At 42.6% G+C, this 15,985-nt stretch overlaps 1 protein-coding gene across 1 annotated transcript; it reads left to right on the top strand.

Moving 5' to 3' along the window:
* Positions 1-1,371: 1,371 nt before the first annotated feature.
* On the top strand, positions 1,372-15,739 carry RGCC (regulator of cell cycle; the record flags this gene model as incomplete). The annotated part of the gene is made up of 6 exons (XM_084527516.1): positions 1,372-1,521; positions 2,074-2,380; positions 2,516-2,707; positions 12,028-12,135; positions 13,552-13,614; positions 15,157-15,739. The coding sequence occupies 6 exons, from the start codon at positions 1,372-1,374 to the stop codon at positions 15,162-15,164; spliced, it is 828 nt and encodes a 275-aa protein (XP_084383642.1). The 3' UTR covers positions 15,165-15,739.
* Between the last annotated feature and the right edge of the window lie 246 nt (positions 15,740-15,985).

The following is a 15,985-nucleotide window of genomic DNA, read 5'->3' as shown; positions in this document are numbered from 1 at the left end:
AATTTTAGGGAACCATTTCTTCAGCATGCCTAGCAATTATGATGAAAACAGTAATTCTGACCGTAAAGCAGTCATTTAAATAGAAGTCCAGGGATAAACTCTTGTATCTCTACAGGAAAGCAGTTCTCTCTTCAACCCTCATCCCCATGCCCTCCGTGCTGTTACCAACTCTGGAGCTCACCTGACTCAGCTGAGACAATTCAACTCAGTCCAGTAAAAAAAAAAATCACTTTCTTGATGGAGTTCTTTCTTACGTTCTAATGTGTTGAATTGGATCAGCATAAGGGCTGAACAATAATATGGGTAGGTTCTTGGAAAAGAGAGAATTGACATCAGCTATGGGACCGGGTCCTTGTATTTTGGAGCTGCGAGTTCTACCTAGTCCAACCCAACAGCTCTTCTTTCTCCCTTGTGTCTATTATCTTTAATCCCTCTTTTGCTCTTGGCATCATGCCCTTATAACTTCTTGTTCTCTACTTTTTAACCTTGCTTTCCCTCTATGTCACTACGGTCTTCAAAAAGGATTGTTCGTCACCACTTTTATTAGCAGAAAGAAAAACAGAGGAAGACCACAAGAATGGAGGAAACCACAGAATAAATATCAATTGAACGTCACCATGAGCACTCCTTTTGATCCACAGCAAAAATAAATAAATGCTTCCATATCAGCTGGTAAGGAGAGGTGAACAATTCTGCTAAGTACTGATGATTTATTGTCTAGAATATTGTTCTTTTTATTTTATGTCTTGCAGAAGCAATGACAACATGTCTGAAAATGTCATTACTACTAAACATTAAAGAAGATTCAGAGAGAATTTTTCTTCCCTCTCCTCAACTCTTCTATTTTAATTGTAGATATTCTCATCAACACGCAAATATAATCGTAGCTCCTGACACATATGTGTGGAATAGCACCTGATGTCTGTTCTCAGTATTACTGGTTGTAACTAAATGTGACAGCCTTGCCCAATGAGTATTTCACAGAACTGATAGTTTAGCTGCTCAGCCAGCTTTGTTTAAAAGGAACGAGAGGCAGCGCAAAATCAACATTTGGTAGCTATGGTATGTATAAACATCATGTTGACCTGACTTCAGGACAAGTGCTAATTTTTTTCTCCTATGATTAAGGAAACCTCTTCACTGGAGAACACCCTGGCCGGTGCAGATCGGGCTGCAACTCCACGTGTTTGAGCAGCTCCCTGCATCTCCCCCACCATCTGCTCCTGTCCTCAGATCACCCTCTTTGACGTACTGGCCCAGCTGCCCTGTGGCCGCGTTCACAGCTCACTAATTGCTCTAGCTGAGAAATAACCACGGGACAGCACAGACAGATGCCAGCACAGCGCGGGGCGGCAGGCGGGAAGTGCAGCGATGAGGAACGGGCTCCTGATGGTGGCTGAAGCGAAGCCACGGGCTCGCAGCATGCTGCACAGCAAGTGTAAATCAAGCAAAACACAGGTTGCTGCCTCTTCATCCTGCTTGGCAGGGGACAAGCAGCCCTGGGACCAGGTTGTTGGCTGGGTGAGGATGATCTAGACTTGATTTTATCTGTGAGGTTCCCTCCTCTCTTTGCAGCTGGCTCTGATGCCCGTTGTGTCCTCCATTGGCAGCCCAGCAGAGAGACAGTGCAGGCATCTCCCCCTCCTCAATCTGAAATAGTTTAGATTAGCAAACTGAATCAGCCAGGGCTGGTCAAGCTGTTGGGGTGGTGACCAGGGGAAGTGGGGCAACACTTGCCATTTGTGGCAGCAGTGAAATCTGTATGGACTGTAAAGCTTTCCTGAAACCCCAAACTCAGACCAGGCACCCTGGGTAGCTTGTAGGGGGGTGATAAAGACCTTCTGAAATCGTGATGTCCGTGCTACATGAACTACTGGAACGAGTTCAGAGGAGGGCAAGTGAGATGATGAGAGGACCAGAGCACCTGTCATACGAGCATAGGCTGAAAGAACCTGGCCTGTTTAGCCTGGAAATGAGGAGACTGAGGGGAGACCTCATCAATGTGTATAAACATCTGCGGGGAGGGTATCGAGAGGATGGAGCCCGTCTCCTTTCACTTGTGCGCAGTGACAGGATGAGAAGCAACGGGCACAAAGTGAAGCACGGGAGGTTCCAGCTCAGTATGAGGGGACACTTCTTCGCTGTGAGGGTGACAGAGCAGGCTCCGAGGAGCACCTCCACACCGAGCCGAGGAGCCGCGCACCTGCAGCGCCCGCCTCGCCCCCTCAGCGGGCAGGGCCGGCCGGTGGCCGCCGCCTCCCTCCCGCCCCCTCAGCCCCCAGCCCCGGCGGCCATAAGAGGCGGCGGCGGCGGGGCCGGGCCGGCAGCGGCGGGGCGGCCGCCATGAAGTCGCCTCAGGCACAACGCCCGGCGAACCACGGTAGGGTGGCGGGAGGGCCGCCAGGTCTACCCTCGCGGCGCGGGGGGGCACCAGGTCTACCCTCGCAGCGCGGGGGTGCTAGGCGGCTCCTTCACCCGCTTCTTTCTTTCTTTCTTTCTTTCTCCGTTCCTTCAGGCTCCGGCCGTCGCCCCGCGGAGCTGCCGGAGGAGGAGGAGGGCGACTTGGCGGAGGCGCTGGGCGAGTTCGAGGCGGTGCTGGAGGATTTCGCCTGCCCCGCCGGCCGGCGCCGCTTCCATTACGGCGAGCACCTGGAGCGCATGAAGCGGCGGAGCAGCGCCAGCACCAGCGACCTCAGCGACTCGGAGAGTGAGTGACGGGGACGGGGAGACCCCGAGGGTGGCTGCCTGACCCTGCCCGGGCATCCCCACTTCTGGGGGGCACGGGGGTTTATCTCTTGTGGCTTGTTTTAGGGGAGAAGCACAGGGTGTTGGTGAGCCCAGGGATGCCTCCCACAGTGTCGCAGGGATCTGTTTGTTGCATGTCAGGTAAAGGAAAAAAGTGGTTCTAGAGGCAATAAGGCTGGAAAACTTGGTGTGAAGGGAGGTTAAGCTGCCAGCTGGTAAAACATTGAGGTATCTTATAGCCTTACAAGAAAAAAAAAAAGGTGTTCCTAAATAAAATAGGAACCAATGGGGCTGTTCAGTTGCATCTTAGTAGCCTGAACATCAGTGGGATGAGCAGGAACTGAAGTACGCTTTCCAGAAGAGACTGAAACTAATCCAGGCTTCTGGCTTGGTGAGCAGAGCTGTTCTCGCTCTTCTGGAGGTGATAGTCTCAGGCAACTCGCATCTGAGCATATTTGGCATGCACAAACAGCATGCAGAGAGCTTGGAACAGGAAAGGTGGGAAGAGGGTATCAACTGGTGACCTCTGAGCAAGAAAATCTACAGTGGGAGCTAAGTGCTTATTCTAGCAAACTAGAAGTCTTACCCCTCTCAAATTCACTAGTCAGGGAGAGAATATCTTCCCTGTTCTCCTTGGCAGTGATAGAATCAAGTGCTGCTCTGTCAGAGGTAAGTTCTGTTTAAAAACAAGCTATCCCCACTTTTTTTAGTTCCTAAACTGTTTTATTCATGCTTATCTTCATCAGACTTTCTTTATTTGTCAGTTACTTGCAATAAAATTGTTCCTTTCTGCTGTGCATCTTTTCAGTGTGCATCTTTGACTTCCTAGCAGTTAAACTGTGACAGCACAGCTTCTCAAACTTATCAGAGCTGTTTATTTCATCAAGGGGTAGGATTGATTTCACTTCAGTCACAGGCAGTTTTTTAACTCCCCCAAACTTGGATTCCTTGCCTAGCCATGTCTTTGGATTTTGTTTGTAGTCAGTGGAGATGTGTGGATCAGGATGTTAATCCATTGCTGCTTCATAATGGAGTGGGTGAATTGTTTCTTGCAAGTAAGTATTCTTCTCTCCTGCTGAGGGAGACTTAGGAATGTATGCCTGATCTAGGTCAAACACCATCCTTTTATATGGCTGAGGGTGTATAAGCTGAGGTCTGCATTCACTGAATCAAACTGGAGTATGGGACCAGTTCTGTAAATTCAGGTCTGTTATTAACAACAATAGTACAGCCCTAGTATTACAATTTCTTGTGCAGTCTTTCAGTGTTATAATTTCTTATCCTCTTGTATACTCTTATGGAAAATAAGAGGCACATAAATCAATAGCAATTATCCAGTGTTGGGAAAGTGAAGAAAGAAAACAAAACAGTATCAAGAACTTAAGCTCTATCCATGCAAGAAGGGTGCTTGTAGTTGCTTGGCATATCTGCTGTGGTTCTGTAAACTTGCATCTTGAACAGTGCTTAAAATTGCTGTTAGGATTGGAAGGAAGGGCATTTTAGGGAAGGTATTCATCTGACAGGGCAGAGGACCTCATGAGAGACCACATACTCATGCAAATTGGCAGACAAGATCTTCAGGAAGGTCTGGAAAATGGTGTCATAAAGCTTAATTGATTTAGACAGAATAACATTAATGGGGTAGCCTGATAGACAGGGGTTGAGGACTTGGTGCAGAGCCATCAGGGATCCTGAGTTAGGAACATGTCAAGCATCCCAGTGACAACCTGTACTGGGGTTCCTCCCTTACTGATGTGTGATGTGGAGGGTGGCTCTGGACAAACTGGAAAGCACTGACTTCTCGGTGCTGGCATACACTGAGCCAGGAGGTGCACTAAGACCTGTTGGGGTCCAGCTGCCTCCAGCATATGAGGATACGTTTAAGGGGAAAAACAAAACAAAAAAGCCAGTTTTTTTTCTTTTCTCGGAAAAGGCCCAGTAAGACGCTTTTTTTCCTAAAGGCATCATTCTGTGCAGACAACTTGTTTTGGAGCTGTAGTAGGATCGGAGAGGGAATGCAGACTTATGAAGAGCTCCTTTTATAAAACAGGCTCCAGTGGCTGATGTAATCCGGCTACACTCCCTATGTCCATTTTAAGAATAGGTGTAGGGAGTTTTCTATTTATCTTTCTGTTCAAACTCAAGTTTTTTTCCTTCGGGTCACCTTTCCTTTGGTCTCTATCCTTTAGGGCAAGTAGTGCTGAATAGCTGACCTCACTATTCCTGTGGTAACACTTGAGTTAAACTTCACTATAGGATCAAGGGAAAAACTGGGCTGAAAGAGCAAGCTATTGCAACATAAATCTGCAACAACACAGAAGTGCCAACAGTATTCTCTGTAGATAGTTTGAGTTATGATCTTGTTCATGGAGGCTCTTTCGATCTTTGCAGACCTCTGTTATCTGACACTGTAAGCTATTCCAAGTATACTTTGTAATGTATTTACAGAGCAGTTCAGACTGTCATATTTTAGTACTATACCTTGTTGTTAGAGTAATCTAATCATCGTGACTGATATATGCCTAACATTCAACCACTCCACGTATCTTTCTGCCACTCCTGTGGTGATACCTTTGATTCTAGGGTGGGACTATAAGGGGAGGTAATGTTTAAACTCTCTATTTCAGGGCATCTGAATCAATCTTAAATTTAACTTTCCTAGAAGCTAGTGGCTGATATAAAACAGCATTATGACCATTTGATAGTAGGGTAGGGAAAGCATTTCCTGAGGCTTATGCTGTGAGGATGTCTATTTGATTTAAACAGAAGTATTTATAAAAGGTCTTTATTATTACAGCTAAGTTTGCAAATACTATGCAGCTTTTGTTCTTTTTGTTAGAACCTTATGTTCTTCTTGAGGAAGCTGGCACCAAAAATACTAACTGAAATTCTTACATTACGTATTTCAGCATCTTAAGGACAGGAAAAAAAAAAATTGAAGACTACGTTGGAAAATGGACTTGATAGGATGAGATGTGGGAGAGCCAAGCACTGTTACTTGACTGAATGATCTCTGGATGAGGTCTGCCTTGGCTGTGGTTAAGTATCGTACGTAACACAACAGACTCTAGATCTTACAGTAATAAGTGTTAGCATGTGCAGATGTTCACGATGAGCTTAGTGCTTGGCCCACAAGTGTTACATTAACCACAACAGCTGATGGGGTCAGTGCTGGAAATCATGAGGCAATTGGGGATTTAGTCCAATGCTCATTCTTGAGTGAATACCAATTCTGTTTCATCTTGATGTATTCAACTGAATCAAAGTGTAACAGCTTCATGCTTTGGGTTGTTGATTATGCTGAAACTTCTGAGCTAAAGGACACCTTTTGCTATTTACTGCCTGTGTTGGTTGTGGTAAAATAGGATTTGTGTTAGAGAGTGCTGTCTTGTCAAAAATCCACTTGTGTAAATGCAACAACACTGTCAAATTTACAGAGAATTTGCTACTTGTGTGTTGGAATAAGCCTAGGACTCAGGGGAATGGCATGGAGCTGCTTCAGGGGGAGGTCAGGCTGCATATTAGAAGGTTTATCACTGAGAGGGTGGTCAGGCATGGGACAGGCTCCCTAGGGCAGTGGTCACAGCACCAAGCTGCTGGAGTTCAAGAAGTGTTTGGACAACTCTCAGACACATGGTTTGATTTTTACTGCATGTCTACTCAACTCATTTTGCTTAACAAAACACGGCAGTGTCAGGACACTCAAGTTTAGGCTTGGGATAATGAACCAAAAGTGAGACTTGATGAGAGGCTGAGAAGGGAAGCACTCTAGCATTTCTTGCACCAAAGTTATAATAATACCTAGAGGCTAAACCATAATTTGGTGTTGTACTCTCTGAAATGGTTTGATCTTTAGCTACAGATGCATCTTCTTTCTGAAACAGGTTCAGTTTCCAGTCTGTCTATTAAAAAGCATCACAAAATAAAATGCATCAATTCTTTTCTTTCGCTGCTAAAGCCTGCAGCACATCTTCTTAGTCACTTGTAGGAGAATGCAAATGCTTTCTGACAAACACCTCCTGGCCTTTAAACTCCTCAAATGACCATGAGGACATCTACAACTGTGAGCTGGAACAACGCCTTTGCTATCTAGAGCAGAAGCATCAGCCACTGTTAAGACTGCAGCACTCACCCTCAAAAGCCAGTTTATATCTGTACCTTCTCTACATCTTGTAATACAAAGACAGCAGAAATGACTAAAGAGATGAAATAGTTTCCAAATGACTCACTAGACTAAAGTGTCAGCCTAGAGATGACTCGGCTTGGGTGGGGACAAGCTTGTCTTCCAGAACACCATGAGTGACAGTAGGAAAGTGGCTGCTACCTCGCCCAGTCTGAAAAAAAAAATAAAAACAAATCAAACCAGCACGCTTCATATAAGAGCTCTTTCTTTGCATGGTGTGTAGTTAAACTATAAACTATATGCCTTAAGGTATCATGGATGTTAAAAGCTTACATGCTCAAAATAACTAGATAAATACATGGGACTGGGGAGGTACATCCTCAAGGGGCTATTTTATGCTAAGAAGTTACTGGTCACTTAGAAAATGTGTTGATTTGTGCATCGTTAGAACCTGGTGGAGTTGCTTTAAATTATCTGTTTGCACCTGCTCCACTCAAACTCTTGTAGGCATCTGCTGTGAGAAACAGGAAGCAGAGTAGACGAGCCTTTGGTTGTGGTGACCAGTCCCAATCTTGCACGATCAAGAGGAGAACATTTCTAGGAGTTGGATTGCCTGTGCAGATTTCTAATGGCCTGTCTCTATGATGAATGTGATACAATATTTATAAAGGGGGAAAAAAAGAGAAGACTTCATTTTGTGAGAACTTCTTATTAATTCACCTGAAAAATACTGTTTTATTAAATTACCAAGACATTTAAGGGGAAGAAAACCCAGGGCTTTCAGGTACGTAAGCTTCTTCAATGTAATAAGTGTGCTTTTTGGTAAGATTTTCATTTTTTTCATGTTTGCCTCTCCAGCATGCTTGTTGCTCTACTGCCTCATGAGTAGTAAGCATGATGGGTGTGTGGGGTGCCAAGTTCTCTGTATAATGAGGCTGTACTTGCACATCTGAATTTGTCTTCCTAGATTGCTTCCTCATAACTTGTAAACATGTGACTTTAAATCTTTTAAATCATTAAGCCTAGACATGTAAATAATAAGTGTGAGATTTCTTGGTCACCATTGGAACAGATGGCTAGGCAAAAGACAGTGAACAATGCTGTGAAACGTGAGCGTGATTGTGATCAAAATAAACCCAATCCTTGAGGGCTGCAGCATATTGACCACAGAGCTCGTTTCGCAATGCATGTTCCTCACTCCAGCCAGTGGTATTAGAAATGCCAGACCTTATTTTCTTAGCAAGTAGCCTCTGTTCTGCCTGGCACTGAGTCGTGCCCTCTGTTCATTAAATGCTGACTATCAGTACACAGTGAACTCACGATCTGTGAAAACTTAAGTGGAATTGTAAAACTCCTCTGAAAACTTGAAGAGAGTTTTCTTAAACTCTCCTTAGTGAAAATTACAGCAAAAATCTTACTGACTTGGTGTTTCTTAAAACTGTATCCTGATCTATGGTACTAGAAAGAACATAACATTAGGTCAGACAGCTGAACTTTTCCGTTGTCTGTTTTAAAATGAAAAGTTTGAGGTTTTCCTCCTTCAGTTAATTACTGTCCAGAACCTTTCAATTGTTCACTTTCTGTAAATATAGCATGTTCGCATGGTATTGCAGTGTGTTTTTTTTTGTGGTTTATCTATATATTGGAACAGCAAAGGGCAATACTAACTACAGATTACACTGCCAAAGTAAAACACACCCGTATTTATTTCAAACCCATAATTTTGCAGCTCTTGGCTTAGTTGAACTTGTGTAAATCAACTCAGTAGCTTAGCTATCAGAATTTAAGGTCTTCTCTTAAAGAGACAATGTTATAGCACTGGTTTTTCCTAGAAACTGCCCCCTTTGGCTTTTATTTTTTATGTGCACACAGGCATGAGAACCAAAATGCAAAACCCCAGGAGAAGAAGCAATGACTGCAAGAAACCCGCATCGCAGTGGGAGAGCAGGGGCTGGATGAGGAAGGACAGCAGCAAGAGATCCTTGGCATCAGCCTCCAGCTATTAGGTTGCAGGGGAGGTTGTATCTGCATGGCAGTGGAAATCTTCCAAAGCCCCTTTTTTTTTGAAGGCAAATGAACAAGTCTTGGCTGTGGCAGCTGGTAGAGAGCAAGGACTGAAATGTCCTTTTCCCAGAGCTTTCTGCCCTGGAGCCACGCTTGCCAGACTTGGTATTTTTGTGCAGTGAATACTGTAAGAACTCTTTAACAGCGCGTTGCTTCCAGGTTTTTATAATAAACCTGATAGCGGGGCTTTATTCCTCCCATCACCAAAATTTCTGTTGCTTGTTGGCAAGTGTAAGCTAGAGTCAGTACCTAAAATCTTTGTTTTTCTGAGAGATATAGGGATTTTTTTATTGAAACAACAGATAATATTAAAACCTGTCAAAAGGTAGCTCTGTCTTGTAAAAACCTTTCATCTCATGTAATTTTTCCAGCACTGGAAGGAAGACGCTTAAGTATTTAAAGCAATGCTTCTGTCTTCTTTACGACAGGGCAAAGAGAAAATATTTCCCAGGTTTGTGGAAACAAGCATGAAATAATATTTCCTGGTTTGATGTGTTGTTGTGAAGTGGGTGGTCAGTACTTTCAAGTAGAAGGGCTGTGGAGAAAGCTACAAAAAGAATCAAGGGTGACTGCTAATGCAGGTGTGTGAATGGATGTAAATAAGATTTGTATCACAGAATTGTCTAGGTTGGAAGAGACCTCCAAGATCACTGAGTCCAACCTCTGACCTAACGCTAACAGTCCTCCACTAAACCTTGTCACTGAGCTCTACATCTAAATGTCTTTTAAAGACCTCCAGGGATGGTGACTCCACCACTTCCCTGGGCAGCCCATTCCAATGCCTCTCAGCCCTCTCAGTAAAGAAGTTCTTCCTAATTTCCAACCTAAACCTCCCCTGGCGCAGCTTTACGTGGCTGATTAACCTTCTGTAAGGTGAGTTGCCTTCAAGTGTTCACAAAACGAATGCTTTTATTCCAGCTATATGTAAGAGCAACTGGAGCTTTGGATGGGGTGCATGAGGTTTGTGATGCAGATTCCCAGGATCACTACATCTGGTGTCTGGATGCTAGCAGCACAGACTGCACATTAAAAGCATACTCAGCCTTCTAGCCAGTGTTCTCTGCATTATTTCTTTAAAGGCTTTAGGGTTACATGAATTAATAAGTACTAAATTACTTGAAAGCTCATGTTCTGCTTTTCCCAACTGTGCTACCTCAGACATATGTTTCAACTTCTGTCTGTTCTTTCAGTGTGGTGTTCTCTTGGCTTCTGCCCTGTTTATGTGAGGTGTTATTTGGCTTTTTCATAATGGTAGGGGTTTTGTCCTGATCAGTTAAAACTTTCCGTTCTCAGTCCCTTGTTCACTGGGGTTTGCATCTTGGCTACAAAGATGTGGTTTTAGTTGAAAGCTGCTCCATGAGCTGAGTTCAGGAAGAAATTTGTCATACCTTTAACTATTACTTGAAGACCACTAGTGTGCTAGGATTTGTGTTCATTGTATGGTGCTGGTCAGATAATGTTGCAGAGCAGTGTTGGCTCTTCTCTCCCCCCTTAGATTTGTTAGGTTTTGATCTTTTTAGGAGCTGCTTCTAGACGATATTTCTTTAAATTCCTGTTTTCAAAACCTTCTTGTAGTTCTGCTTTGTATTCCCCAAATCTGTCTGAAATTTCTGAGTAGGTTGGGTTTGATCTGCACAGGCTTAGAGAAGCCAACAAACGCTTAAGAGTGAAGATATTTCACAATGAAAACCCAGTGTGAAGAAGCACCCCGCTTGTTCTGAGCAAGAAATACCAGCCAACAGCTGATCTGGCCAAGCAGAGTTCCCAGGCATCAATGTCACCTCACTGCTCAGTTTGCACGTGGGTAGCATCGGCATTTAATGGAGCAGGAGCTGAGCTGATTGCAGAGGGCACTGTTCAAGGTCTGGTACTGCAATGGGTCAGCGTATATGAAAGAGGGAAATCCTCCAGGGTGAAGCTTCTCGCAGACCTTGGCAAGGAGAGCTCTGGTCCTGCTGCGTCTCGCTAACTCAGCGTGGCTACCTTCATTTAACCAGGGCAGTCATCTCCTGGCATAGCAAACGGGACAGATGTCCAAAAAATGTGACAATTCTCACTTGGATGGCCCTGGTGGTGCAGTGTAACCGCCTCTTGGCCAGGGCTCTAAAGACAAATGCGACAAGTGCTGCAGGTAGGCAAATCACTGGCTTCAGTGGCAATCATCACCCTGTATAACGACATAAATTTATATGCTAGGAAATGTGCCAAATAGAGACCACTGCCACAGTCACATCACAATGATTTCTTCTTTTGGTAGAGCTGCAATTTTCAGATCAATTTTCAGCTCAAAACTGCAGTAGCTACCAGTTCTGGTCTCTAACACAATGGCAATTCCTCCTTCCAGTGAAAACACGACTAATACTTCGCGTGAGCTGCACGCATCAAGAGGGAAGATAGCAATTGGTATTTGTGAAGCTTTAGGACTGCCCTAAAATCCAGGAACATCGGAATGATATTGGAACCTTTCCCATCGCTTTCCATGGCATGTAAAGCTTCATTTAAAAGACCAGCTAAAATAAGATTGCAGGCATCTTGTGTATAGATTTGCTGCTTCATGAACTCAAGAGTCGAGCAGGAAGGCGTTTCTGTTCTGAGCTGGGCACTGCTTTTGCTGTGTGTCATTGCCACAGCAATGGCAAGCTGTGTAATTATGCTTTATGTAACAGTACTTCTGAAGGACTCCTCTTGTCATAGAGCTCTTAATTTAGATTTTTAAATAGCTTTCGAAAACTTCAAGTAACTGAAATCTCCGAAGATACTGTAAATCCTACAGGCCATACTGTGTTTAACTTGGTGGATGTGGGATAACTGCAGTTCCTGTAATATTTCCCAGCTGATGCTGATTGCAGGGAAATCTGATGGTTTGTTCTAGGAGGTGAAATTGGGCCTGGGACTATGAGCTGTTTAACAGTAGGTGTGGGAGCCACAACTTTCAAACAATACATAATTGGTTCATCTCTCTGGCATTCAAGTCTGTAGACTTGAGTTTTACAGACTCTGGAGCATGTATCCAGAAACATCCCATTTCTCTCTTTAATTCTATTGCAAAATGTAAGAATGTGGTGTTCTTAACTTGCATTGTTGCTTTTTAACAGGTGCAGACTCACTCTACAGGAACAGTCTCAGCCTCAGCGATGAAAAGCTTAACTCTCCAACTGCGTCTACTCCAAGTTTACCATCTCCATCAGTAACTCCATGTAAAGGTAAGCTTAATACTAATTGTTGACACTTCTGAATTCTCAGCTTATATGGGGTTCTTCCTTTGGGCAAGGATTTGCACAAATGCATGGACTCTTGTTTTTGAATGACCACAAAACTAAGGATTATGGTTAAGCACTATGGGTGCAAGTATTATTCTGCTTTTGATCATCAGTTCATCCACACTTCTTCACATGTTATCCAGCAACTCTTCTGGTCTTGAAAGCTAATGAAAGTTAGTTTTTCTGGTTGATCAGAATTTCTGGCACTATTCAAAGAATATTCACTTCAGAATTAACTGAAGTCTAAATGTTCCAGCTATGTAGAGAAATACTTAGCTGGAATGGAGGGGTGCAGTGTGTGACTTCAGAAACCTTCCAAGTTAAAATGATTATTCAGATCCATGTAGACCCTGCACTGCTGATTCAACCCAAGCTCTAGTAATTCCTTCCTCCTTTGTAGCTGTAGAGTTTCAGAGAAGTTTGTCTTGCAGCTGATCTAACTCACCAGAAGGCTTTTCATACAGGTAACTTAGATTAAGCCTGGACTAGAAATACCAATAAATGTAACAAACATGCATGCACTAAACGGTGCTGTTCTAACTGGTGTTCTCATGCATGCTCAAGCATTTTTCACTTTCATGTGTTTCATGTGTTGACCAGTCACAAATAAAATGTTCTCTTACTGATTACCATGATACCAGGGAGAAATGAGTCATAGTTAATAAGAAGCAGGGGGTTAAAAAATGTCTCAGTTAAACTGGTACTATTGAGTTAATGCTTTGCCAAGAGTTGCACTAAGGGTCAAGATCTTCCTGATGAGAAGATAGAAATAGGTAGAACCAGCTTGGAATAGACCCCAGAAGCGAAATACGGAAGCCACTTGACATAAAACTAGATTGGATGGAGCCAGTGGCATTCTCAGGAGTGGGAACTTAAGTGCATGTTTGAACTTTAAATTTATAATGTGGATCAAGATCAAAGGATCTAACACCTCAGCCACTGATACTGATGGGACTTAAGAGGCTTAGATTTGGGCAGGGCTGGGAGCTAGTTGTGTAGGGTTTGGCTGGGGCCATGAAGGCAATATCTGAATATATACAACAAGGAAGAATGGAAGAATCCTACAGTAGCAGACATGGCTGAGTTGACCTGCAACTTTTTTCCCCACTTCCTTTTTTCCTTTTAAAGGAAGCTAAAATTTTATATCTATTTGGCAAAAGCAAAGTAAACCCCTGTTTAGCTGTCTCCCCTGTTTTCTAAGAATGTATCTGCAGCAACCCAGTTGAACTTATCTGAAAATAATCTGGAGCAGGTTTGATACTGTGAAAACAATTTTGGGAGTTGTGTGGTTCCACTTGTTTATTTTTGGTCAGACAAGTGTCATCTCTCTAACACTGGCTGTCTCTTCCTAATTTGCAGCAAAGCTTGGAGACACAAAGGAACTGGAAGAATTCATTGCTGATCTTGACAGGACACTAGCAAGTAAGTAGATTTTGAAGACTACTTCTTGCTTGTTGCTGTTGCTGCATGACGAAAGCCAATGTATTGGTGGGTGGGGGAAAGACTAGAAATAGTTTTATATAATGTAGCAGTGTTTTAGTTTGCTGGTTTGCATCATTGTGGTTAAGAAGGTAAAATAGACTGAGCTCTGGTCTCTGCCTAAATGTTCAAGGCATGCAGTTTAGCTCATGTGACAAAGGCTGCACTCCCTTGTACCTCTGTCCCTATCTAAGGCAGCTGCAGTTCGTATCTTCTTGTCAGACACTGCTTTAAGTCCTTAAAAATGCTAAGATATGAGTTTGTGCTTCTTAGTTATAAGGCTAAGTGACTGGAGGAATATCTGTAGGTGAGGAATGCTTCTTATATCACACCTTGCTATGTGGAAAAAGTTGATATCCCCATTTATTGCCTTAGATGAAATATTAAGCTCCTGTTTGATCTTGTTTTTACCAGGAATGGAATTTAGCAATCATTTCCTATGTCACTGTCTGGAAATCGTATTTTCCAGTTATTCTACTGGGTTCTCCATTATGATTTGGGGTGGGGAACAAAATCCCCAGCACATTCCCCATCCTATATTCTGTCTATTTCTGCCTATTCTTCTACTTCCTGCCCTATTTGTCTGGGACATGAAAATGTTTTTGTTTTGTGGAACCGACTATAGAAGCCAAAACAACAAAACTTCATAGGACTAAACTGAAACAGAAGTATGTTTAAAAAAAATAACACACAACAAACAAAAACCTATGAACTGAGTTTCTTGTATTCATTAGGTAATTTCCCTTCCCTGTAATTCTTGAAGCTGTGGCCATCTGCCTTGGATTTAACTCAAGACAGCTGCCCTTCTGAGCTTCCTACTCCCCTGTCTTCTTACTCTTATCTTGAATAAGAGAAGTGAAACCAGGATTAAGATATTTCTGGTTTCCTGACTTCTGTCCTGGATGCAGGCTTGAGCTAACTGTCCTTACCACTTGAACTTAATTGACTGATTGCTTTTCTGTAAAACTTGGGTTTGAAGATTTACATAGAACAAAGAAAAATCCCCAAATCAGCAAGTACTTACTCTGCTGTACCTCACAGAGCAGTGGTGCAGCAAGTCTTAAGGGGCTACTTGTAGTGTATTGGTTTCATTGTCCCCTTGCAAGGCACATCTAAAGCGAGGCCAGGTTTTGCTACCTGCTGTGGTATTTTTACCAGCTAATCAAACCTTTAGTTATCTCAGCAGAGTCTCATTTATAGTGACACTTGTTTTAGTGATACACTGTCATATGCTGAAGTTCTGCGAAAAGTCTAATTTCCATCTGCTATTTAATGTCACATTTTTGAGTATTATTGTACGTGGATGCTTGAGGTTGCACAGGCCTTTGTGGAGATGCCTTTAGAAGCATAAAATTGTTGCCTTAAATTGTTGTATGTTAACCTTTTAGTTCATGTTTTAAAAAAAAAAAGGCATAGTTGCTGCCTGTGAGGCAGCTAGCAATCTTATTTAATACAGATTTTACAGCTCTCGTTTTTTATTTCCAGGTATGTGAGATGAATCTCTGGCATTGTTTGCCTATGAATGTCATCTGAAGGATAAGCGACATCAGTCACTGAAAACTGCTGCCCTCGTCTGATAAATTTGTTACCCAAGATACTCATCGTCTGAACATAACCTTTGTAAACTCGTACAAGTATTTAACTGGCAAACATCAGTGTTGTCACCTTGCAGCAGGTGGAATTGTGTAACTTAAGTGTTACAGCTATATTTTGCTTTAAAATATAGCTTAAATTTTAATTTAAAGTTGCTTTTATGAAAATATATTTGTAATTTTATATAGTTGAGGACTTTTAATGCTTTTTTTTTTCATTTATAATATATTTTTGTATACAAATAAACCCTAAACTGGAATCCAGATGTCTGAAACTTTCCTGTGAACTATGAAATATGAGCACAAATTAAGCTCTTACTGAAAACAAAATCAAGCTTTAAAATACCTGAGGCTGTATTTCTTGTTAGGTGAAATCTTCATATGGGACTTCGTGTTGTTCTCTTCAAACTGATTAAGAGTATTTTGTACTATGTAAAATTAACCCAGTCTGGAAAATAAAATCAGTCAACCTTTTATATTAAGGCAAATCTGAAATAACACTTAGTACAGATTTGAAAAATAACACCTCTTTGAAACCCCATCTAAAAGCTATCTTTAAAATCACACTTCATTTTGTAGTAGGTACTAATGGTGAGGTTAGATATTCAGGCCCAAAAGCTTATGGAGATGCTGTAGCATAAAGAAAAGACTTAAATGTCTGGATATCTTTGAAACCAGACCCTTGGGTCCAAAACAGTCTTCATCCCTTTAAAAGGACTGTC

This window comes from Aythya ferina, assembly GCF_964211825.1.
Source record: "Aythya ferina genome assembly, chromosome: 1".
In the NCBI taxonomy this organism is placed as follows: domain Eukaryota; kingdom Metazoa; phylum Chordata; class Aves; order Anseriformes; family Anatidae; genus Aythya; species Aythya ferina.
This window is presented reverse-complemented; position numbering and strand designations above follow the sequence as displayed.